At 38.3% G+C, this 26,879-nt stretch overlaps 3 protein-coding genes across 4 annotated transcripts in view; 2 read left to right on the forward strand and 1 right to left on the reverse strand.

Annotated features, from left to right (window-relative positions):
* The first annotated feature begins 411 nt into the window (after positions 1-411).
* On the forward strand, positions 412-2,915 carry si:ch211-153f2.3 (protein FAM167A). 2 transcript variants are annotated; one of them, XM_060857182.1, is made up of 2 exons: positions 412-1,206; positions 2,457-2,915. In XM_060857182.1, exons 1-2 carry the CDS (start codon positions 922-924, stop codon positions 2,580-2,582), a joined length of 411 nt encoding a protein of 136 aa, XP_060713165.1. In that variant the 5' UTR covers positions 412-921; the 3' UTR covers positions 2,583-2,915. The 2 variants fall into 2 exon arrangements, 1 of the variants encoding a protein (XP_060713165.1); XR_009647539.1 differs by lacking the exon at positions 412-1,206 and adding an exon at positions 1,292-1,594.
* A 10,177-nt stretch (positions 2,916-13,092) lies between these two features.
* utp23 (UTP23 small subunit processome component) lies at positions 13,093-16,094 on the reverse strand. The gene is made up of 3 exons (XM_060857221.1): positions 15,484-16,094; positions 15,237-15,408; positions 13,093-13,607 (listed from the first exon to the last, which is right to left on the reverse strand). Exons 1-3 carry the CDS (start codon positions 15,669-15,671, stop codon positions 13,203-13,205), a joined length of 765 nt encoding a protein of 254 aa, XP_060713204.1. The 5' UTR covers positions 15,672-16,094; the 3' UTR covers positions 13,093-13,202.
* Positions 16,066-26,879, forward strand: part of eif3hb (eukaryotic translation initiation factor 3, subunit H, b) — a 69,672-nt gene continuing 58,858 nt past the window's right edge. Inside the window, exon 1 of the mRNA XM_060857219.1 lies at positions 16,066-16,190. Within this exon, the coding sequence (XP_060713202.1) occupies positions 16,116-16,190 (75 nt within the window). The 5' untranslated portion in view covers positions 16,066-16,115. The remainder of the gene's footprint in view (positions 16,191-26,879) is intronic.

The raw sequence follows: 26,879 nt of genomic DNA on the forward strand, positions 1-26,879 counted from the left end.
CCACCGAGTTCATCATCCGATAGGCATGCATAATGAGCTTGATATTTCAAAAGCACTGAAGCGCTACACCGTGTGACAAATCCACAACAGAAAATGCCTATTGAAAAGTTAAGAAGTTCAATGCAAATTGAAAATAAAGTGCCTTGACTTTAACTCATGTCATCTTTGCTAAAGAAATGGATATAGAGTGGATAAATTTGGTCAGTTCTGGCGCTGTTTCGCATGCGTCATTGTAAATAGTGTTGAGGCAGAAGAGTACACTAGACTTCTGTTTCTGTCAGAGAGTTGCCTGCCAGAGAGTTGTGGATTGATCGCCTCTTGGGAAATGCACTTGCTTTATACACAAAAGTGCTAATTCTGTTTCTCCACAGCAAGCTTTTGTGGTGTCCCTCTGAAAAGCACGGACTCCAGCTTCTTAACCGCTGCCTCGTTTGACGTATGGTAGTGATGAGTTGGGTTTTTTCTATGCCTATAAAACCTGCGTAAAAGGTCAGAAGAAAACTGGCTGTCGAGACACTGTACTCGCTCACAAAGAAAGACTCGACTGAGATCTTTCTCCGAGCCCATTTCTCACACAAAGGCTGAATGGGTGCATAGTGGGGGTGAGTGAAAGACTGAGTGAGCAAGGCCCCCTGCACCTTTTCACTTCTTTTGGATGAAACAATAGTCTTTGTCCACAATGTCCCTCCATTCTTCTTGCCGGGTTGGGGGGAGTGTTTCTCTATAGTAACAGTGACAAAACAAGGCAGGCCCAAATGTGGTAGCAGACTCGAGAAGGACTTACACACTTGCCGCTCATCAGTGACAGTTTCTCAGTGATTTAGGGACTAATCCAGAAAGAGCGCCAGGGACAAGAGGGAAAAAAAACATTAATGTATGACACTGGAGTAAAGATGTGTGTGTGTGAAAGTAGTCAGTCCCATGAGGAAGGGTATTAGTGGAACCAGGGCGTCGTCTCACACAATTTCATTCACTCCTCTGGACGCCACAATGAACCCAGAGACTCAGTATGAAGACTCGGTGTCTATTATGGTTCTGGAGAACATTAAAAACAAGCTCCGCCATGCCTTCAGAACAACAACCGAGCCACGACTGTCCTTTGAAAATGATGATGATCTGATGAGCACCGGCAGGAGTTTCCAGGCTAACGAAGAGCTACGCAGAGCCAAGATAGACGGGGCGATTACCTGGTTACGCTCTGAATTGGTGAGTTGATTTCACTGCATAATAACTACATATTTTTGAGGTTGAGACACAATTTCTTTTTCTAGACATCTAGTCTTCTTGTCAATCATTTTAATATAAAAATTCTTTACTGTAACTGCCTCACATATGTGGTAAATGTCTACATATGGGGAAAGCAGCAAAAATATCTATATGCCACATTATACAGGACATACGTGTACATTTTAGTCACAATTTAAATATCGGTAAATCTTTTATTCCCACCTTCAGTCTTGCCGGTCTGGAGTCCAGCACAGTTTGGTCATTTTTCACTGAGGTGCAGTAAACCTGGCAGACTCACACTGGTGACGTGAAGCAGGTGTCTTTACGCAGAGAATTCACCAAAGTGTCTGGGGTTTTGGATCTACAGGTCTGCAGTTTGGGAAGATGTGCTGAATGATATATAAACTATTGTGTTCCTCTGCTACAGACTAGTTACAACATTTATTACAGCTAAATGATCATTTACAGATTTAACCTAGCACTATAAATTAACAGCACTATTTATCGCTTTATCTTTTATTATTAATATATCAGATGTATAGTCTAGTATAGTATAGTTCAATCATAATTGAAACAAAATAAAACAGCAAAACATATTTATAACATAATATAAAGTGTATTTTTGTTTGCTTATGGTCTGTTTCATACATTCTGCATTTAAAGATTTAAAAATTGGATTTAATCATTGTTGCTTAAGCTAATATAATAAAATTGCTAACCATAACAGAGGTGAATAAAGGAAAAGGAAAGTTGTGCATTATTATTATTGTTAATAAGTAATACGATATTTTGTTGTTCATTCTTTTTAAAATATTTGTTAATGTTTCATCTAGTAGAAATGTAATTACAGGTATCATCAATAATCAGCTGAAACACATCCAATAGCCTCCATGAACAATTTTTCATAATTAGCCGTAACATACATACATCAATTAATATGTGAATTATTTTGGTAGTTTCATGTCCTGTACTAATGCTGAAGTTTCTGCTACTTTAAAGTTAAGCTTAAGTTAAGTTAATTAAGTGAAATGTAATGGAAAAACGCAGCCATTAAATTGCTTCAGAATTCATTTACCTACCGAAATGAGGATGCAAATCAACATTAAAAGTTTGCGTATCAAAATGATATGATGCTGCATCATTTTAATGGACTTTAAAATGCCTGTCTGGTTTCTGTAAGCCAAATGAATGCTGAACTGTGTATCTGTGTTTTTCTCTTTAACATTCAGCTGGAGATGCGCTCACAGGATCGGCAGCTGGCTCAGACTTTGCTCGGGCTTAACACTGAGATCCAAAGACTGAGGAGGGAAAGTGGTTCTCTTTTATTCGACTCCAGTCACACAGAGCAGCAATGAGATCAGCATGACAAGTGGATAAAGATGACTTCATATCTCTTTTACTTTTTATATCCGTATACTTTTGATTTTAACATGAGGCATGAGAGATGTTAATGCCAAAAAAATGTGCATTTACGTTAAATAAGACATTCGCTTTGTATGTTATGTGAAGCTTATGTGATTTTTTTTAAAGCTATTGCCAACTTTTTAAGGTTTAAAAGTTCGGAATGGTGCATTTAGTGTGTGGTATTGAAAAATGACCACCAGTTAAACTCATTACTCAGATAAGACAAAGTTGATATGAATCAGTGAATCAGCTGAATCAGACTACATGACTCCTTTGCACCCTACAGCCCCTGATAGTCCCCAGAATGCTGGACCTGAGGTAATATGTGTGTTTATTCCATGTAATACATGTTATTAATTGTGGTGAAAGCATGCAGGACAATAAGTCTAATGTTATATCTAGAGAATATATTAGACATTTTTTATTGCTGAGTAAAACAAATTGCAAGACCAATAAATAAATGAGATTTTATCCATGGCGTCTGTTGTATGACTTCATCAAAATATATATTCACACCCCCACAAAAATCACAACCTAACGTGTACTACGCTAACTTACGACCATTATCATAACTTTATAAACGTACATTTATACTACAAATATATGTTTTTCTGGCTTATTCGTAATCATTCAGCCTTGTCTAGGATTTAGACTTTGAAAAATTTGTGTAAGATCCAATGCTTATGCTTATACATGCTGATATTTATTTATTTAATTATTTATTTATTTATTCATAAAATAAAGTGATAATCTATTTTTCTTATAACCTATCAAATACAGATTGATGTGTATTTTATGATCCATGTCCTGGATATTCTGTTAATGAGCATATGGTGTGTTTGAGATCAAATTTCCCTGAAAAGAGTCCCTGAAAGCCCAGATTTTGTGTCCCTTTAGAAAGGCTGTTTTTCTGAAATGTTAAAATGATTCCTTTTAACTTTTCATCATCTAGATTACATGCGGCAGAGATGCATGCAGAATGTCAGGTGGTGTAATGTCTAGTGAATTCAAATATACAAAGTGCAAGATTTTAGCACATCATAAATCATACTTTATCATAAAATGAAAGAACAAAGTCTGACTAGTGAAGGCCACCCTGGTGTGAGCTTTATGTGACATGAAGTGCCACGTCATGAAGTCAAACACTCAAGCTTCATTTTCTACTGAAAAAGTCAAACATCTGCAGCTACTGACAGTAGTGAGTCAAATATATTGCATGTGTTTACACACATTACCCACACACACACACACACACACACACACACACACACACACACACACACACACTCACACACACATAGGAGGTTCAAAAGCCTGAGACATTGAAAGTGTTTTTTGAAAATGTTTCAAATTTCAAAATTCACTAAGAACTTTTTTCACAAATTTGTGATTTGGACCATGTTAACTACTTTGTGCAAAAGGTCATATTTTCCATGAGTATTTTCCCTTCTGTTGAACAGGTTCAGACGAAACTCCAATGGATTTGATCTAAAATGGCTCGTTTTTACACAAACATACGTGATATTTACTTGTGCATATCATCATTAGGGCAAAAAAAGAATATACCAAATATTAAGAACTTTTCACTTGAGTAGTCTTAATATCAATTGCAATAAAAAATGTTGTATTAAATTAAAGACCAGTTCCAAACAGAAACATTTTCACTCGTGCTCTCAGACCTTTGGACCCCGCTGTATATATTTATATACATGTCTACGGAGTGACATCGAAGTTTGTCAGTGAAATAAAGTGATAGTAGCAGCCTATGTCACTAGACCTTGTCAGACTGACACCTGTGAGAATAATCAGAGTTCACAGTAAACAGCACTCCACACCTACTCTAAACCTGCTCTAAAAGCAACTCAATCACGTTTATCCAGAACACAACCCCCATCCTAGTGATATAACAATCTACTGTTATATTATCTTGAATGCAGTTAGTACAATTTCAAGAAATGATGTGAACACAGTGGGAATAATAAGTGTCAGGAGCCAGGAGTTTGCTAAGGCACTGAACTGCGACGACCAAAGCTCCTCTTAGACACGAAGTGCCCTATTGGACTAGTATAGAGGTTAGAGCAAATGGATGAGCAAAACATTTCTCCTGAATAGGAGGAAGCACTGCTCCCCTCTGCTTCACTATCCGAGTCCCAGGACTGTTCTTCATATTCATCCGGCTCTTCTTCTTCCTCATAGTCCACAGCACACTCCTGCTTCAGCTCCTGAATCCCTGCGTGGAGGTCCATGAGCTGCCGGATCAGAGCCTGGTCCTGAGAGCGCATCTCCATCTGTAACAGCACAGGAGCCACATGCTTACTGTCTCAGAGCAACAGTTTCATCTAAACATGAGATCAACAATTTCATCTAAAATGGATGGGACTTTTGGAAAATTATAAAAATCTAAATGCCGTTAAATGTACTTTACATTGTGAAGACTACTGTAACACTTCAATTTCCCTCTGGATCAATAATGTTTCTATCTATCTATCTATCTATCTATCTATCTATCTATCTATCTATCTATCTATCTATCTATCTATCTATCTGTCTGTCTGTCTGTCTGTCTGTCTGTCTGTCTGTCTGTCTGTCTGTCTGTCTGCCTGCCTGCCTGTCTGTCTAAAAACTAGAAAAAAGAAATGGTGTTTGTGCGTGTGTGTGTGTGTGTGTGTGTGTGTGTGTGTGTGTGTGTGCGTGAATGGGCAGCCAAGCGTGTGTTTAAAATCTCTCACTGTCCATTTCTTTCAAATGCAAATGCTTCCTTCATCCATTATGAGGATCTGAGGCTTTCTAATTGCTTTCATTGTAAAAAAAAAATATATATATATATACCAAATTCCGGGACATTCCAAGCTGAGGAATAGAGGAACAGAAAGTTTTCCTGCCAAAAGTGATGAACGTGAATGTATAATAAAAAAAACAACTTTCTTCTAAAAACTCGTCTTGACTTTACTCTCGAGTGCGTGTGTCAGAGTCATTTTCTTACATGTGTTTTTAGATTTCTTTGCTGCAGCCCCTGCAGTAGAACCATGACTAATCTCTTACCAGAGGGAAAAAGGAAACAGGGCTCACTCTGCGTTCAGCCTTTGCTTCTTCTGTTCTGCAGACTGCTATAAGCCTGCCTATAAGACTTTATTGGAAGTGATTGTCTTGGAGAAAGGGAATGTACACGAGATTCTCCAGGGACACAAACACAAACCTGGCTTTGCCTTAGTAAACATCCTTGTTATCAGAGTTTCAGAGAAAAACAAGTAGCTCAGTCAAAGCTAGGGATCTGAAACTTAAAAAAATACTTACTACAAATAATAATAGTCATAAATAAAAAACTACATTCCTTCTCAGTACAGATTTATTTGATAAATGTGAAACTTTTAAATATAATCCCCATCGTTTAAAGGTGCATTATAATAATTGTATGGCTATTTATCAACACTCTATTATTTGATTAGATTTCCAGATAAAGAAAATGTTTGCATTGAAATTAGTTTAGATTTGACATTATTATTATTTAAGTTGAAGTTGAAGTGTATAAGTATATATTATTTTTTAAGTATAATTTCAGTTTTGATTATACATTTTATTTAAGTGTCCAACAACATGCACTGCTACTACATTTAATAACCCTGATACAGTTGAGTTGTCATTTCTAACAAATATAATAAAATATTAAAATCTGCCGACTTCCTGACTGTCTGTCTTTCATAGACCTCTGTCTGTAGCAGAGTGGTTAAAATCAAGTTTGCATGATTTTTTATTTGCAAGTACGGTGAATAAGCCAAGATAGGATTTTACCCCATTTGTAGCATTTGAGCTTTTGCTGTGAACCTAAATGTAAATGATTTAATAAGACAATACACACTTATAATTTAATTTATTTGTACAGCGCTTTTAACAATTGACATTGTCTCAAAGCAGCTTTACAGAAGCATAGAAACGGAATAAAAATTTCAAAGTTTAAAAGTTTGTTCGAAATTGAGTTACTATTTATGTCTAACAATTTATCCATAATGAACAAACCGGGGGGGCACGGTGGCTTAGTGGTTAGCACGTTCACCTCACACCTCCAGGGTTGGGGGTTCGATTCCCACCTCCGCCTTGTGTGTGTGGAGTTTGCATGTTCTCCCCGTGCCTCTGGGGTTTCCCCCGGGTACTCCGGTTTCCTCCCCCGGTCCAAAGACATGCATGGTAGGTTGATTGGCATCTCTGAAAAATTGTCCGTAGTGTGTGAGTGTGTGAGTGAATGAGAGTGTGTGTGTGTGCCCTGCGATGGGTTGGCACTCCATCCATGGTGTGCAGGGTGTATGATGCCTGATGACGCCTTAGATAGGCACAGGCTCCCCGTGACCCGAGGTAGTTCGGATAAGCGGTAGAAAATGAGTGATAGTGAGAGTGAACAAGCTGGAGGAAACGGTGGCAAGGAAAAAGTCCCTGAGGAATATATGATATGAGGAAGAAATCTTGAGAGGAACCTCATCCTCATTTGGGTGACACCGGACAGTATGTCACCGTCATTTGTCATTTCTACAACAGTTTAAAGTTGAGTGAAATTAAGCAATTATAAAATTAAGAAGTTATATAAGCACTGTATATAACTTCTGTACAATTATACATACGATGTACGTTACATATTGTATTTTTTATACTCCTCATTCTCTACACATATTGTGCCTTACATACATCTGCACTATTTTATTTACGTGTATCTATATATACCTTACCGTACATTCTGCCTAATATTTCACATTTATGTATATATACATATATTTAGTGGATTTGTTTATTCAGCTTGCACATGTTTTTAATGCCATAACCTTATAACATTCTACTTGTTGCTCCTTTACAACAGTGTCTGCACATTTTTTTTCAATTCCATAGAACTAGAACCATTTACTTGTACTTTTCAGTCTTTACTGAAACCCTTTTTCCCCATCTTTACAGTACTTTACTGTACTGCTATAGTCTTTATATTTATTCACTGTAAATATGTTTACATATATACTTATATATTACATGCTGTACATATGTTTACACACACACACACACACACACACACATATATATATATATATATATATATATATATATATATATATATATATATTACATGCTGTACGTTTGTTTACATACATACATACACACACACACAATATATATATATATATATATATATATATATATATATATATATATATATATATATATATATATATATATATATATATATATATATATATATTTTTTTTTTTTTTTATAAAATTCTTTTCCACAACACTGCACTTGTTCGACACACTCAACATAAACATAAACAGTCATAATACACACATGTCAAGAAACATTCAGAATAACACTCAGCGATGTCTGTTGTTAAGGTACTTAATGACTGAGGGAATCAGGCTTCTTCCAAAGCGGGCCCTCCTACACCTCAGAGCCCTGTACCTGCGCCCTGAGGGCAGTGGTGCTAGATATTCATTTAGTGGATGTGTGGAATCCCGTTCTATTGAAATGGCAAAGCGTCCGATAGCTGTGTTATTGAGTTCTATAAGGTTGGGTGTTGGAAGACCTATAACTTTTGCAGCAATATTGGACACCTTTATTACATGTTTATTGTTTATTACATTCCGTACATATGCTACATTTTTATCTGCACTTGTCTATTTGCACAATTGCTACACTTTGCAATTCTGGTAGATGCCAAACTGCATTTTGTTGATGTGCAACTATGCAATGACAACATAGTTGTATCTATTTATAAAGTTGTATCTAAAAGCTCCTAAGTTCACCACAGGCCCAACACCTAATTCCTTCCTGCCGTAAAAGCCTAATTTGTACAATTCACTTCAAAATGCCATTAGACTTGTATAGGAGATGAAATGAACATGATAAGCTCTTAAACATTTTTTTCAGTAATTGTATGTAAATAAAAAAATAGTGCTTGCATTTTACTACAGTTTTGAACCTTGAAATGGTGTGAAATGGTGTGAAATGACGTGAAATGGTGAGCTAAAGGTAAAGGTAAAAGTCAATTTTAAACTAATTGAACCCAGCCGCACTTGTGAAAGTTGAATTTTAGTACAGTTTGATGATTTCCTTTCGTACAGCCACCTGATTTCACTCACCAATAAATTCTCCACATGCTGCTGTGTAGAGTTTTAACCCCTCTTCGACTTTTCTCGAACTGGTGGTGAAGGTGTACAAGAGCATATTTGCTGGGTCTGAGGCAGTAACTAGCAAGTGATATATCTGTCACTGACAATGGGGTTGCTCTGTCTTTATCCCATGGGAATGCTGTTGGTGAAACATTGTACTTGTGACCTCTGCATGTCAATGTCAAGACCCACAGTAAATTTTAATGTTTGTCAGTAACGAGGGACATGACCTCTGCCGTTGTTGGACTTTCAGTTAATTTGACCTAAGCCTTAAACTAGGATAAACTCTTGTCTAGAATGGTAGGACCACCCCTGGAGGTTGTGTAGTTCAGCTTAACAAATGACAACAAATTACAGCAGTATACTATGTGTACAAACAGGATACAGTCTAAAACAATCCGAGTTTATTAAACAGAAAATCGTTTTCCAACTAAATCCAAATAGCTGTTTCTAAATGGGCAGAAACATCAAATAATAATAATTTGGTAAATAACTACAAACAATTCAAACTATCAAACTTTTAATCATGTTCGTGCTCGATATTTGCAGTGAAATAAAAAAAAACCAACAGTTTTAATAATCCCTCATGTTCCAGATTGCTCCTCATGTTTCTAACCCACAAATTACACATGGATTACACTTATTAATCAGATCTTACCAGCTCTCGTCTCAGCCAGGCCAAAGCACTCTCTATGTCCGGACGCCCAGACCGATCGCAGCTCACTCTCTCGTCCCTGCGTATCTGCTCTGTCAGTTGCTGCTCTCTGAAGATCTCGGCTGCTTTGTAGTCATCAAAGCTTGCTTCTTTACATGAGAAATCTCTCAGTCTGGTCAGGACTACTTCCATTCTATCAGAATTACTTCTTCAAAATCACTGTCACTCTTACTGACTATTGCTCTATTACCTAAAGTACTTTCTCAGCTTTGTCTTTTTACTCTAGCTAACAGAACAGAACTCTTGTTGGTGGCGAGCTAATTATATGGATGAGCCCCTTCCACTTCCCTTTCCTTGTCTCCAAATTATTAGAAGCTAACAGCAACGAGTTAGCTGTGTGTCAGCGTGACGAAGAAAGAGGGACGTCACCTCTATCGATTGTAGGACCCAGTGACGTTCTTGTTTACTTATGTAGCATGTCTTACACACATGTATGGTTGCTGGTTGTGGGTAGGGTGTTGTCATGGTTATCTGAGCAGTCGTCAGGGCTCTTGGGTGGTCTGTGGAATGTCCTCGGAGTCCTAAGACATAAAAAGGAACTAGGATGGAGCGGACAAAAACTTCACACAAATGAACACTGAAAAGATTGGAATTTGTACCAGAAGTTAATACTGTGCTTTCTGTTGATATCAAGACTGATTTTATTGGTGAAAACTGCTAATATTCTGCAGTGTTGTGATATTGCTTCATGTAATCTGTAAGACCGGCCGCATGGCTGCATTATAGCAGGTCCTGTCTTTGATTCTCCTAGCCACACACACAAATGAGCAATACATTTAAACACAGGACAAAAATAGTCATGACACAATTACAGCTCTATTACTAAACCCTTTCGATCAACCCAACAAAGGGCTTGCAGCATATCTGACGCCACAGAACAGCAGCCGGCCTGACGGAGCGGTGATTTAGGAGTCTCCGCTTCTGAACTGTGGAACAATGAAACCAATACATCAGTAATAACACTTCGTTACAACACACAGTGCAACCTACACTACGATATATGGTCAAAGGCTTGTGGACACCTGATCAAAACACTCATATATCACTACACCACTAGGACCTTGATGTCTCACTAATTCTTCACGGTCTGTAATCACGTTACAGTTCTCATTCTGTTACATCTTTTTCTACTAATTATAATTATTTATAACTGTACATTCAGTGCTTACCCTATTTCAGCTATGTTTTTGTATTTTATCTGTACATACGCTGTATATTTCTTGGTTACTCTTATACAATTTTGTACAATGTACATGCACAACCTATATAATTATATTTTTACAATACTGTATTATAGACATATTGTACTGTCTATACAACTGGCACATGTTCCTATTTTGCACATATTATTCTTATGCACATATGACCTGCCATAACTTTATTTATTGTTGTTGACATATTAATCTGCAGTTGTGACTTTGAATTTATTTTATTTTCTTTGTACTATTTGCACTTCTGGTAGATGCTAAGCAACATTTCATTGCTATGTACCTGTACAATGCAATGACAATAAAATTCTATCTATCTATCTATCTATCTATCTATCTATCTATCTATCTATCTATCTATCTATCTATCTATCTATCTATCTATCTGTCTGTCTGTCTCTCTGACTGTCTGTCTGTCTGTCTGTCTGTCTGTCTGTCTGTCTATCTATCTATCTATGTATCTATGTGCTTTTTAATCTTTATTTGCTCTTATAATAACCTCCACTCTTCTTCTTCACTAGATGTTGGAGTGTCTGTGTGGAATTGTGTTCATTCAGCTACAAGAGCATCAGTGAGATCAGACACTGATGGTGTAAGAGTGAGGAGGTCTGGGGTTCAGTCAGTGTTCCAGTTCGTCCCAAAGGTGTTCAGTGGGGTTGAGTCAGTCATGTGGTGGATATTCAAATCTAAAACCTTATTCAATCTTTAAGAAACACTATCCCTATTTATCTTACAGACATCATTAGACATCAATGACGTAAAGCAAAATTATTTTTTATGAAAGTACATAAAATGAATATCTTTATAAATCCTCATACAGAAAGTAATATATATAGTCATATTTCTGCCCACATGTAGTATTTAATGAATGACTACACATAACGATTCATTTTATTTGACTTTCAGCTGTTTGATTACAGATTTTACACCCAGTGTTAGAACAGTCTCACATAATACTACAGGATTATATTTTCTGACCATTAGAGGCCTCTAGTGGACTCTGAAATCCTTTATCAACAAACATGATCTGTGCCTCAAAACAGATGGCTTCAGCTCATCATCACTAATACATTCAATTCAATTCAAATTTATTTGTATAGTGCTTTTAACAATGGGCATTGTCTAAAAAAGCAGCTTTACAGAACATAAACATAAAACAAAAGATTCATTTAAAGTTCAAGATTAATATTAGACTTCTATTTAAATGTGTTTGTATTTATCCCTAATGAACGAGCCTGAGGCGACTGTGGCGAGGAAAAACTCCCTTAGATGGAAGAGGAAGAAACCTTTGAGAGGAACCAGAGCCAAAAGGGAACCTCTTCCTCATTTGGGTGACACTGGAGGATGTGATTATAAATATAGAGTTCGGTTATTGTGTATTGATGAGGAGGTTGTTGTCCTCAAAGACCACATACTTTTCATCTCTTAGAATGTCTGAATACGAGTCCAAATGCAGCTGGTAAATCTTTAGATGCCTCAGGATCCTCACAGGGTTGGCATCATTTCAATGAAGGTCCGAAATCTTCATGACACAGAATACGCACGCACGCACGCGCACACACACACAAAATACCCAGAACACTAACAAAAAGTGTCACTTTTGAATCATTCCTGTCAATTTATGTGCATTATTATTGGCCAAATTAATCCTTCAACTAGCTTGAATAAGAAACCAACCTCAGTGATTAGGCTGAGATTGGTTTCTTATTCGAGCTATTTAATAATGCTCATAATTTGATTTTTTAATACTTATGGTTTTGTCGTACTCCAGAGTTCTCAATCACTGGTTCTTCTGAAGAACATTAATGTTATTGACAGCACTATACAAATGAATCGGAACTGAATGTTGGCCTGTCATTTCTTCTTCTTCTTTGTAAAAAAACAAAATCACATATGAGCCTTATACACTGATCTAACTAGTAATAAAGTGATCACTCAATATATTGCTCAGAAACAAAGACACCGTTTAGAGGAATGAGAAAATATAAATGAATAAAAGTACTTCATATTAAGATCAAATAAGAAATATGAATTGAGAACATCAATTTATGACAAATTTTAATACTACAGATTTCATTTGGATGTTTTTTACCTCCATTTGTCAAATTCAAATATCTAATTGTATTAAACACTGAAATCTGTTTTTTTTTCCACATCACAGCTGCCACTAGAATCATATTAAATGATCCAGTATTAAATGATAAAGTCATGTGACTTGTGTTGCCTTATGGGTTACTTCATATCTTCTTTTACCAACTACACATGTATTCAGTGATTCTGTAAAGGTAATGTGATTGTCAGCTAAATTCTAAAAAACTTTAATTAAGACTAATAGTAATAGCATGATAATGATCATCTACTGAAGATTTTTAAATGCACACATGAATTAAACGACTTGGTAATAATGAAAACTCTTTAATTGACATCTTGGTTAAAGGTTTATAAGAAACTCTGATTCTTATAGATTTAGATGTTTTAATAATCAGCTGATAAACAGAATGTGGGTCATGACTGAGTACTGGAAGGGTCTGGGTTCATACTAATGGATGGTCCAGCACTGCTCCTCTTCCGGTGCCTGCTTCTTTTCTTCTTCTCTCCATCTGTCGTTTTGAGCTGCTGTGGCATTTGCTGCTTCTTCTTCTTTTTCAAACAGCTGAGAGGGTTCGGGTTGCTTGATTTTCTCTTGCGTTTTTTGCCCCGCTGCTCCTCACCGTCCTTACTGATGCCCTTCTCAGCTTTTAGGCTCTGGAGACTCTGCTGCTGATGAGGACTCACAAGCTCTCCCAGCTGCACCGCCTCTACATGCTTCAAGGAACATGCTGATGGTTTGTCTAACACCATGGTGTTGAGGACAATGTATATCAGGGGAACACCGGGGATCTCTGACAGAGATGTGGTCAACTCTCTGTCCTGCAAATGGACAAGAGAAAGTTGGGCATTTAGCATTCCATAAATCATCCACGTACATTTTCATATGTATTTTTTTTTAATCATCATACAATAATCATGTTTTCCAGATTTATTTACCTTTTTTTTTGAATGCCTGAGGAAACTGCCTGCTGTTAATATAAATATATTTTCATCCTAAGTTCATTAACCAAAAAAAAGGAAATCTATTTAAGTTTTAACATGAAATCTGTTTCGTTTAAGTTATTAGCTGTTCTTGAGTGCAAATTTTTTGCAGCGTTTATGGGATAGACTCCAAATCTACATGACCTTGACCAGGAAAGCTCACTTATTTTAGCTATATAAATAAATGAATGACAAATCTGTTTTTCCTGAAATCCTTTTTTGTTAATCATACTATGTTTACGGTTCTGTTTTTTATGTAATTCCACATCATTTCACACACTGACTTAACAGTAGACTTAGAAATACATTTTTAATATGTTGGCATTTTGATTACAGAATGCACTTTTCATAAACAATATAATTAACATTAAATTAATATTAAAAAACATTTTGATAAACTAGTTCACAAATTATATCAGCATTTAAATAATTAAAGGCATCTGTGGGGAAAAATATATTGTGTTATGTAAATTACAACCTATTTAATAATCTGTTGCATATAAATACATTTTAAAGAAAGTTTTACTATTTCTAGAGGCTTTCATTTTGTGGGTCACAGAAGGAAACATGATGTTAGCATTCTGAGTGAAATTGCAAAGTACATTACATCTTTGGGGAAGCATGACGTATAATCAAGACATCGAATGTATAGGACGTGGTAGCCTAGTGGTTAAGGCGTTGGATTACTGATCAGAAGTTCATATTATGTGTAAAGAAAACCGTAACTATATATATTACGTTTAGGTAAAAGACCAACAAATTAAGTTTGAATCCCAGGTCCACCAAGTTGAATCCCAGGTCCACCACTGCTGGGCCCCTGAGCAAGGCCCTTAACCCTTAGTTGTATTAATTAAAATAAAATGTAAGTCACTCTGGATAAGGGTGTCTGCTAAATGACAGATTTGTAAATATAACCAAGTAATTGTTTGTGGGACGTGGTAGCCTAGTGAACTACTGATCAGAAGGTCATGGGTTCGAATCCCAGTTCTACCAAGTTGCCACTGCTGGTCCCCTGAGCAAGGCGCTTAACCCTTAGTTGTATAAATTAAAATAAAATGTAAGTCACTCTGGATAAGGGTGTCTGCTCTCTGGGAAGTCGTGGCCTAATGGTTAGAGAGTCTGACTCCTAACCCTAAGGTTGTGGGTTCGAGTCTCGGGCCGGCCACGACTGAGGCCCTTGAGCAAGGCACCGAGTCTGACTCCTAACCCTAAGGTTGTGGGTTCGAGTCTCGGTCCGGCCAAGACTGAGGCCCTTGAGCAAGGCACCGAACCGCCCCAACTACTCCCCGGGTGCCGCAGCATAAATGGCTGCCTACTGCTCCGGGTGTGTGTGTGTGTTCACTGCTGTGTGTGTGCACTTTGGATGGATTAAACGCAGAGAACAAATTGGGTCACCGTACTTAGCCGTATGTCACGTCACGTCACTTTCACTTAAATGCCAGGAATGTAAATATAGTTTGTAATTACCTGCGTGGCAACAAAGTAGTGATGTGCATTTGTCTGTCCCAGCATCGACAGCAGACACTGAGAGGCAGGAACAGGATCCTTGTGTTTACATCTCCGTACCTGAAACCTCTGCAGGATTAATTTAGCTCCATACAGGTCTTTGGAAAGTGTCTCCAGTTCCTTCATCGCGCATCTGTGGAAAAGGGAGAATTAAAACTGATCCCAGGGGACAGACGATGAAGCAGAATAAAAGCTCATAAACACTTACTTGGTGGTGCAAAGCTGAACCTCTCCCATGAAATATTTAGGCAGTTGTTCTTTGATCTGGATCTTGTTTTTTAAAGCAGCCTGACAGAAAGTACCGTCGATAAGAACTTGAAACGGTTCCCTGAAGCCAAAGTTGTACTTATAGAAACTGATCGCCTTCTTTACATGTTTCTGTCGTTTGATCTTCATCTTAATAACCCTATTTATAACCCTAGCTCATCTAATCAAGGTTATTCTTACACAATAACAAGATCTGAAAGCGACTCACTGAGCGGACAAATCGGCTTTAAAAACACAACTGTGTATTATTTAAAGAACGCGAAAAATCTAGTAAAAACATTTCAAAATACATCCAGCATGGTACTCGCGGAGTTACAGATAAACCGGACCGTGTGGAAACACGATTCGTTAAATAAACGCTATTACAGTCACGTGTAAAGGACATCATAAATATATATTACGTTTAAGTAAAAGACAGATTTTATAAATGACACATTGTAAGCAAAAAGGTGAAGAATGTAATACAATACACACAGGAACTAATCAGGGTTGTGCTGTTTCTCTCCGGTTGTAAACACAACGCCGCACCTTATCCGGAAATCCCCAGGTTTGTGTTTTGGCGTGTTTGAGACGATGGGACCTGAAAATGACGCGTCACCTGCAGCGGGTCTGCAATCGGCTGTGAAACAGGTTCAGCTCGAAGGCCTGGTGAGAACAGCGTGTACACACGTGTGTGTCGTTGTTTACACAGCTGATGTTTACAGGAAATAACGACATCATCATGAAAGTAGCTCACAGCTCAGAGTCAAGGAAAGTTGTAACTTAATAAGGCACTGAGTTACTTTTACATTAACACTGTGACATGTCGCATTAACACTGTGACATGTCGCATTAACACTTTTACATGTCACATTAACACTGTGACATGTCGCGTTAACACTGACATGTCACATTAACACTTGTACATGTCGCATTAACACTGTGACATGTCACATTAACACTTTTACATGTCGCATTAACACTGTGACATGTCACATTAACACTTTTACATGTCGCATTAACACTGTGACATGTCACATTAACACTTTTACATGTCGCATTAACACTGTGACATGTCACATTAACACTTACATGTCGTATTAACACTTTTACATGTCGCATTAACACTTACATGTCACATTAACACTTTTACATGTCGCATTAACACTGTGACATGTCACATTAACACTTTTACATGTCGCATTAACACTGACATGTCACATTAACACTTACATGTCGTATTAACACTTTTACATGTCGCATTAACACTGTGACATGTCACATTAACACTTTTACATGTCGTATTAACACATTTACATGTCACATTAACACTGTGACATGTCACATTAACACATGTCGTATTAACACTTACATGTCGCATTAACACTGACATGTCACATTAACACTTTTACATGTCACATTAACACTGTGACATGTCACATTAACACTTTTACATGTCGTATTAACACTTTTACATGTCACATTAACACTGTGACATGTCACATTAACACTTACATGTCGTATTAATACTTACATGTCGTATTAACACTGTGACATGTCACATTAACACTTTTACATGTATTAACACTGTGACATGTCGCATTAACACTTTTACATGTCACATTAACACTTTTACATGTCGCATTAGCACTTTTACATGTCATATTAACACATTTACATGTCGCATTAACACTTTTACATGTCGCATTAACACTTTTACATGTCATATTAACACATTTACATGTTGCATTAACACTTTTACATGTCACTTTAACACTGTGACATGTCACATTAACACTGTGACATGTCACATTAACATGTCACTTTTACATGTCGCATTAACACATTTATATTTCTCATTAACACTTAATAAGGGCATGTACCTCAAAATGAACTGCTCTGTTCAGTAGTTCCCAGAGACTGTACATTATGTCAGGATAAAGCCCGGACTTTGGCCATGTGTGTTTGTTTATGTTCTGTGTTCACACGTCTGCCCCACCCTTGTGTCTTCCTCCACGCCAATGCACACCTGTTCCTCATGTGGTTAAAGGTGGTCGAACAACGGAGACTTAAGTAAAGTTGGTCACATATTCACAGATTGGAGTTTCCAGAGTCAATAACTCCTGAGCTAAACACTGTTACTACACAAATAACACCTCTTTTCTATCGTAGTAATGTAGAGACGCAGCTACAACCCAATTTTCCTCAATATCAGCTTTCCTCTGCAGTGGACAAAATACATAAGTCTCTTTGTGCGAACACCTGAGAGACAGATTCCAAGAGACCGTCTGCAAAGTGCAAAACCCGAAAAGCGAATACTAAAAAAAACAGTCAATAACTTCACTGTAATACACTGTACTGTCACCAGCTCACACATCACTGATGTCCTGATAGTTATACTACAACACTTATTTGGAGAATCCTTGCTTTTTGATTATTTTTATTGTTTGCATTATAAACAATATACAACAATATACATTTCACTGTGATGTAAACTTCAATGTGTAAATCAGCTTTTGTCAAACATGTAATCCTGCTGCTTATATAAGAGCTATTACAGATATTGTTAAACTCTATGGTCTCTGTACTTGCTTTAGCTCAATGCACAATGCACAATAACAAGGGATATGTCCGCTCAGTGTTTGTGCTTCTGTCATCCCAAGGCATTTTTTTGGAATCATTTTGTGCAGGTTCCACACTGAATCTATAAGGGGGGAAATATGTAAATTATATCTATAAAATATTTGCTTAAGGAATCCTGTAATGCATAAACAAATTGAAATATTTAATTACTTTAAATTTATCCATACACTCCCTGACAAAAGTCTTGTCGCCTATCCAACAACAAATAATAACTTGACTTCTAGTTGATCATTTGGAATCAGAAGTGGCACATATGAAAGGCAAAGGCCTCTAGATTAAGCTTATTTTACCAAAATAAAATCTTATCATGGGGGGGGCACGGTGGCTTAGTGGTTAGCACGTTCGCCTCACACCTCCAGGGTCGGGGTTCGATTCCCGCCTCCACCTTGTGTGTGTGGAGTTTGCATGTTCTCCCCGTGCCTCGGGGGTTTCCTCCGGGTACTCCGGTTTCCTCCCCCGGTCCAAAGACATGCATGGTAGGTTGATTGGCATCTCTGGAAAAATTGTCCCTAGTGTGTGATTGCGTGAGTGAATGAGTGTGTGTGTGTGTGCCCTGTGATGGGTTGGCACTCCGTCCAGGGTGTATCCTGCCTTGATGCCCGATGACGCCTGAGATAGGCACAGGCTCCCCGTGACCCGAGGTAGTTCGGATAAGCGGTAGAAGATGAATGAATGAAAATCTTATCATGCCTTGATTTTTAATTATTTAATTAGAACAGAAAGGTCAGACTTTGCTTAGACAAAAGTCTTGTCACTTGACAGAAATAATGTACAGTACAGAACATAAAGTCATGGTGCAGTGGAAAAAGAATTAATATTGTGTATGACCCATGAGCTTGGAGGAAGGATGGACTGTGGAAAAGTGGCATAAGGTTGATTTTTCTGATGCATCATCTATTGAACTGCATCCCAATCATCGCAAATACTGCAGAAGACCTATTGGAACCCGCATTGTCCAAATAAGTGTTGTAGTATAACTATCAGGACATCAGTGATGTGTGAGCTGGTGACAGTACAGTGTATTACAGTGAAGTTATTGACTGTTTTTTTTAGTATTCGCTTTTCGGGTTTTGCACTTTGCAGACGGTCTCTTGGAATCTGTCTCTCAGGTGTTCGCACAAAGAGACTTATGTATTTTGTCCACAGTGGAGGAAAGCTGATATTGAGGAAAATTGGGTTGTAGCTGCGTCTCTACATTACTACGATAGAAAAGAGGTGTTATTTGTGTAGTAACAGCGTTTAGCTCAGGAGTTATTGACTCTGGAAACTCCAATCTGTGAATATGTGACCAACTTCCCGCTCCTTCAGTTCTCTCCAGCGCTGGAAAGCTGATCCTATATTAACACGGTCCTACTTCTTGCCTTATCGTAAACCTTTCTTCGCTTTCTTTCTTTGTTTTTATCCTCCATATCAATGTTAAAACCGCTTTCTGCTAATGTCACACATGCGCACTGAACACTCTCTCCACCTATATTGACAAGACACACCCCTTTCTGCTCATTGGCTACATGTTTGTTTTGATTTTTGTTTAGTTTGTCGTCCCGACTCAGTTTTCTGAAGCATTTCTCAAACAACGGAGACCCCACCTTTAAGTGCGTCAGCACTGATCTCTCCATAGTCTCGAACCACAAGCTGAAGTACGTCGATCTTTTCACTTGTGGTGTACACGCAAATAGATATAGACTCTGACGTATGAATTAATTGTTAATTAATAAACATGTCTTTGGAATTAGTTCACCAGCTCAACAAGCACATACTGATGTGATGGACTTCTAATTAACATCGTTTCCCAAAACTCAAACATAAACTCATTATTTATTAAAGAACATGGAATTTGTTCTGTTTCTGTTTCCGCTTTAATGTTGTGGAACATCCATAAAACAACACCCTGTTAACACGATAAACAGTCATTTCCTCACCAGGATTTCTTTTTTCTCTCTAATCTTTTCTACATAAATATTTATCTTCGGTTAAACTGAACACGTTGGCAAGTTCATCCTTCACGAGTTTTATCGAGTCCATCGTTAAATCCTGACTCCTGGCTTGATTTATTTATTTTTGTTTTGTTTTTGTTTGCATGACCGCTCTTTCACTCCTGGTGCTCACACATTTTCCATGCCTCTAGACTCATTTGCTTTGCAGCACTTGGAAATCCTTAATGTTTTGACGGTAAGCTCCTCGTGATGGGGTGCGATCAGCGTGAGCAGCGGTGGCTGCCATATGTTAGCCGTGCAGCAGGTGAGTGTTAGTGAGGTTGTTGGTGCTGTCAGCTCCGCAGGTGTGTATTCCTTCTGCTGTCACTACTCCCGACACCCCCCTAAAACACCACCGCACACGAACACTAACCTCAATTGCCTGCCATTGTTAACTATTAGGTCCTTTTTTTTATTAAGGTCTGCTGGCATCCGCAGGAGAAGCGTTGAATCTCTTCCTGGTCTGCTAGGCAGCTCTGGTCTGATAAGAAAGCAAAAAGCCATCAGATTTAGAGTATTTTCCAGCGTTTGCTTTTCAGGGTTTCTCGCTTTGCAGACGTGTTAAAGCATCTCGGATGACTAGCATATTAAGTAGATGGTATTAGCCTTGACTGCGTCATCATAGGTCACTAAATCAATCAGAGAGCTCGACTAATCCTTGCTTCTGCTGGTTTTTTCCTGCTATCTGTAACTTTTGTAGCTTTTTTTTTTTTTTTGACCTTTTACGTAACTACCCGTCGGATCCCAAACCAATTCGTTCTTAAAAACCTTCCTAGCACAAAGTAGCATTTTCCTTTTTCTCTCATTTCTCAGAAGCTGAACTAAACGAACTCGCCACAGCTGTTTGATCGACTTTATCTTGTGTACCAGCCAGACCCGGTGTCTAGACAGGCTTTTGAGTAGGGTAATTGCTTAAACAGTAACATAGGCCTTGCTTGGGAAGCAGGCAGCAGTAGGTGTATTTTTGGAGCACTGTAATTTTTGCTTTCAAACCAGAATCATTAGCAGGCAACAACACGATTCCCTTGTTTTTTTCTCAAAGTGTTTGAAAGCTGTTATCTGGCCCAAGGCACTTGTGCACGAAGAAATGACGATGCTTTCTTGCACCTCATTTAAAAGTGACAGCCCACGCTGTGGAGTTACAGTTGAGGTGAAACGCCAGCAGGGGGCAGACTGACTCCACTGACTCGTTTTACAAACGGAAACAAGTGGGGGGAGGTTTGTGTGTCGTGTTATAAGCCTGTCATTTTAAACACCAGGATTAGATTATTACAGACGTATATTATACGGCAACACAACCATTTTCTTCCATGCAGCAAATTCACAACGTCAAAGAGCTCTGCAGACCTTTCGCAAACACTTTAAATCTTTCTCCGAGGTTTAAAAGCCTTAAAGATAAAAGAGGTTAAAATTAGGGGTCGCGGTCGAGCCGGAGCCATTAGCCATTCGGAAGCGAGCACAGTTCAGGCTAACAGGTGTAGACCGATCGCTGTTTAAGCTCATTAGAAGGCCACCTGTTTATGTTTTTGTGCAGACCTCCAGAGACAGCGTGTTAACTGCACCAGAGCAGTGCAGGTCACGCTGATGAGCTGAGAGGACGAGCATCATCTCTTCTGGGTCAGTCAGACGCTAAATAGTGCAGTCGCTCCCCCCGCACCCACCCCCCAACTGTTTCCCGTGATTAATTTACATGATGATTAACTTAGTCACTAATTCATGTCCCATATGATTTCAATATACTTCAGTATGACATGGGTCAATATTAAGGTCACCCAAAGACCTTTTAATTAAACTGAATTATAAATAACACACACACACACACACACACACACACACACACACTCACCCATACACCGATCACACTTTAAGTTCTGATATTTTACAGACATCAGAATTTTTTATTCAAGTTTTATTCAACAAAGTTTAATCTAGTGACGTAAGAATACTTAAATCTGAATATGCAAATTAGACACGCCCCCAACCCCACCTCCTACCTCTAGTACAGGGGTTTTATACAAACTATAGATCATGCAAGAAAAAAAATTCAGCCTAGATTTTTTTTTCTACAAAGATCATAAGTGAAGAAAACTATAAAGAAGGACAAAGTATGTAAATATACAGCAAAAAAACATACAAGATAAAAAAATCGTCAAATATAAGAAAGTAAACAAGAACAGATAAAAAAAGCATGTTAGTAAATCAGAGCTGATTACATGTGGACAGATAACAGGCTCCTAGTTTATCAAGGGGTTTCACTTTTATTTGCTCGCGTTCAATGTGGTCACCTCTTGACTTTCGCAATTATGTCTTAAGCTATTCATTTATTTATTTATTTTAACATTGTGTACATATCAGCGAGAGTTTTCACTTCGCACTCTTATCTTTACACTCCTCCGAAAGGCCCAAACACGATCATAAAATGTGTTTAAATGTTCTCAAGTTAGAAAGTTACACTGAATAAGGATGTTCTTGTCTCCTGCTCGTTACCGAGTCAGCAGCTGTGTTCGGTTTCCTGAGCGAGACGCTGAAGGACAGAAGATTTTCCCCTTTGGTTTAATCACCAGTGTAGCACCACGCAGTCCTTTTCTCTCGCAGATGTTTTACACATGTGCAAATTCCGGCAGGATGTGAGGACGAGTGGGTGAGAGAACCGTGGCGTCTACACGCATCGTCTGCATCGAGAGCGCAGGAGCCGGGACTCGATTAGCTGCGAGCTTCCAGTTCTTCCAGAGCAGGAGTAAAATAGATTGATGGCTATATTGCTGCATGTGTGCTAAAAAAGAAACAGGCGAGCATATGGATAAAATAAAAAGCCGGAGCAAGGCGATGACTGTCCTTGAACGATGGCCGTCTGCCACGGCATCTCCAGGGTGCAGTCCACTATAGAGATTAACGATACTCTTAAGGACAGAAGTCTGCAGAGGTGTACGATAAACAAAGTGCGAGCGTGTACAAGAATGTAGCATGCAAATAAAAAGCTGCAAATATCCCAGAGAGGATACACATACATGTGACATGTGGAAAGCCCAGGAAAGAGTTTCTGACTGGCAAAGAAGAATAGATCGTAATAGGTGTAGTAGGTGGCGTGCAGTTTGTAAACAGGAAGGAGAGCACATGCTTCATGTTTTTAAACCAATGACGAATTTAATGCTTAGAAAAACGTCTGGGTTTTATCAGGGCTCTGTGGTTTCCTCTCAAAAAACGTGCCTGTAGGTGGACTGTGTATGGACTGTGATATCCTTCCTCTAGTGGTTTGTGTGTGTGTGTGTGTGTGTCTGTTTGTCGTGTGCCCATAGTCATCCTATAACCCTGACCAGTAGGATGAAAGAATGAATGATTCAAATATAAATATAAGTGTCTAAATCGAAGGTCGTATTTTATTTGAAATTTTAACATTTTATTTTAGATTTATATTAAAACTTTCACACCTAGGCATCCATTTTTATTTTGTTTTTATTTTCTTTCTTTTTTTCCCCCAGTCAGGGCAATATCTGATGAGTTTTACGCACACTATCACATATTTTTTGAAAAGACGATTTAAAAAAGAAAAAAAAAAAAATCACAAATTTTCACTTGGCCCCTGAAATGTAATTTCCGGATCGTCTCCAAGTTTAATGCCCAGATGTTCATTTTGAGCACGCGTTTTGTTTTTGCCTTCATCTTGCCTACATCATATGGCACGGATCATTTTTACTCTTTCCTCAGTCTGCTGTAAACAAGTTCACTGTTTAAACAAGTTGATTAATTATTATGGGGTAACGTCCCACAGAGGAGCTTTGACTATAATTTAATTAAATATCATTTGTACTCTAATTTTCTTTTATTAAATCATTAAAACGAATTAAGTCCAAGTATTTCACGTCCTTATAGAATATTGTAATACTGAGGTTGTTATTTGGCAGAATCTTCCCAAACTGCAGAAATAATGGGCTTTATTTTAATGAAGATATTCAGCAGGATTGATATCCATTGTGCATCAGAGCTCCACAGTCTTCTATGAGAAAGCGAACAGATTAACAACACTAAGTTTATCTGCCTTTGTGAGAAGAGATTCAGTACAGAGACAGCTTTACTCCTGAGTTAATGGACGAGGGATTGAGTATGTCTGACAGACGATGGTAACTATCCGCTCTCGCTCTTCATCTGTCCTCTTGGCTACCTTTTACAGCAGCTTAGCTCGTTGTTGGCCGACTTTGTTCATGGTCCACCATCTTCACATTTCCTCTCCTTAAAGGATTGAAGGTTTTATTGAACTGCTCCATCCATGAATACCTTCATTTGGCTTCAATAATTATTATTACAGGACAAACCTTTAATTCAAAGCTCATTGGGCAAGTGAAAATACTTTGCCCAGGACTGTTCCTGTGTGTGCATGGAAATTGACAATGTTAAAAAGCTAACCTAATATAACACATGGCAAGCCATTCTGCTAGGTCAGTACATTAATATGGACTGAGGGATACAATCAAGTTTATAGCGATTATCCAGTTTTAATGTTGAATTCCTCAAGAAAAAGTAAGCAAAACTTTGTCCAGAGTTTCGGCTGTGACCCGTGCTGTTCTGTCTGCACGTTGCACGTAAAAGATTTTATTAGAGTCTGGCTAATGCCTTTATTTTCTCTTGACTAGGATTCTTGCTGAGTGTCTTATGCTGGTGGTTTCAGTGGACAAAGGTTTCTTGTGCACGTCCGATTATCAGACCTGTGTGCGGTTCTTCCCCAAACTGTTGCCACAAATTTGGAAGGAAAGAATTGCTAGAATGTCTTTGTATGTTTCAGCTTTATAGTTTTTACTGGAACGAAGTTTCCCACACTTGTACGGTGACAATGCTCCTGTTAACAAAGTCATGAAGACATGGTTTCAGAAGGATGGAGTAGAAGGACTCTAGTGTCTTGCACTGAACCCTGACTCTGACTCAACCCCACTGAACACCTTTGTGATGAACTGGAACACTGACTGAACCCCAGACCTCCTCACTTTCACTCTAACTCAACCCCACTGAACACCTTTGTGATGAACTGGAACACTGACTGAACCCCAGACCTCCTCACTTTCACTCTAACTCAACCCCACTGAACACCTTTGTGATGAACTGGAACACTGACTGAACCCCAGACCTCCTCACTTTCACTCTAACTCAACCCCACTGAACACCTTTGTGATGAACTGGAACACAGACTGAACCCCAGACCTCCACACTCTCACTCTAACTCAACCCCACTGAACACCTTTGTGATGATCTGAAACACTGACTGAACCCCAGACCTCCTCACTTTCACTCTAACTCAACCTCACTGAACACCTTTGTGATGAACTGGAACACAGACTGAACCCCAGACCTCCACACTCTCACTCTAACTCAACCCCACTGAACACCTTTGTGATGATCTGAAACACTGACTGAACCCCAGACCTCCTCACTTTCACTCTAACTCAACCTCACTGAACACCTTTGTGATGAACTGGAACACAGACTGAACCCCAGACCTCCACACTCTCACTCTAACTCAACCCCACTGAACACCTTTGTGATGATCTGAAACACTGACTGAACCCCAGACCTCCTCACTCGTACAACACCAGTGTCTGATCTCACTGATGCTCTTGTAGCTGAATGAACACAAATCCACACAGACTCACTCCAACATCTAGTGGAAAACCTTTGCAGGAGAGTAGAAGTTATTGCAGCAAAGTGGGAACTAAATCTGGAATAAAATGTTCAAGCACATTTGTGTGATCTCCACAAACCTTTGGCCATAGACAATGAAGTCCTATATTTTTAAACAAATGAGCACATTTTCTTCTTTTACTGGTACTAACTACATGACCACAAGGTTCCTGTTTTATGGATTTATCCAGTTTAATAAACTCACTCTATATATAGTGTCATTAGTCACTATTTTTTTTCTTATTTCCTCCATGGGACTTTTGTCGTGCTGTAAGATTTCTGTCATTTTTCAGTGTCCTCTCACTGCTAATGTAAACAGACCTCCTGTGACTTGCGGACACGTATAACGTCTTGCATATATCTCACACAGGGGCTTATTAATTATTTTTTTATTTCCTTGTTTTGATGAAAATTCTCCCCACTATGAAAGGGCCAGTACAGACAGGATAATACCAGGACAATGTGGGATCAGGGGTATTGTGTGAACATGACGTATAATAAAGGCTGATAAATTAATGCAATCAGATTTCAATTTGTTAAAAGATTTAGTGTTTCTTTGCTTGCATTTGAATCACCCTGTAATTATATACTGCTTCAGACATTGGCAGTAGCTTTACACTTTCAGTCTTATCCACAAAGGCCTGGCGTGGCTGCCGTTTTTTATTTATCCAGTGTTCTCTGTGGATTACTGAGTTTCCTGGATTGGACTGGTGTTCATTTGATATCTTAGAGTTGTCAGATCTTCAGAGCTTGTTTTCAAACTCCCTAGCAGGCTTATTCAACATGAACAGTAATAGATCATGCATTTAGATGAAAGATCATGCATTTGTATTGTATATCCACTCAGTCCTTAATTATATATAGATGTACTTATGTATTACTACATATTATATTCGCTTTTATTAAAATAACTAAGATTATAAAAATTGCATCCCTGGTGGTTCAGCGTCAGGATCCTACGCTCTGGCCATGGTGACCCAGGTTTGATTATTAGTCAGGACTCAACCCAACCACGAATGGGATGATGGTGGTTCTGTGGTGACCCCGAACAGGATGCAGCCTGGGGGGTTATAAA

Source organism: Tachysurus vachellii, chromosome 21, assembly GCF_030014155.1.
Source record: "Tachysurus vachellii isolate PV-2020 chromosome 21, HZAU_Pvac_v1, whole genome shotgun sequence".
Lineage (NCBI taxonomy): Eukaryota > Metazoa > Chordata > Actinopteri > Siluriformes > Bagridae > Tachysurus > Tachysurus vachellii.

Excerpts from the sequence above, each read along its gene's own strand:
- si:ch211-153f2.3 (XM_060857182.1), top strand. The coding sequence starts at position 922 with ATGAGGAAGGGTATTAGTGGAACCAGGGCGTCGTCTCACACAATTTCA. Across the intron at positions 1,207-2,456 it reads CCTGGTTACGCTCTGAATTG|CTGGAGATGCGCTCACAGGA; the intron begins GTGAGTTGATTT and ends TTTAACATTCAG.
- utp23 (XM_060857221.1), bottom strand. The coding sequence starts at position 15,671 with ATGAAGATCAAACGACAGAAACATGTAAAGAAGGCGATCAGTTTCTAT. Across the intron at positions 15,409-15,483 it reads GTTCAGCTTTGCACCACCAA|ATGCGCGATGAAGGAACTGG; the intron begins GTAAGTGTTTAT and ends CCTTTTCCACAG. Across the intron at positions 13,608-15,236 it reads ACTACTTTGTTGCCACGCAG|GACAGAGAGTTGACCACATC; the intron begins GTAATTACAAAC and ends GTCCATTTGCAG.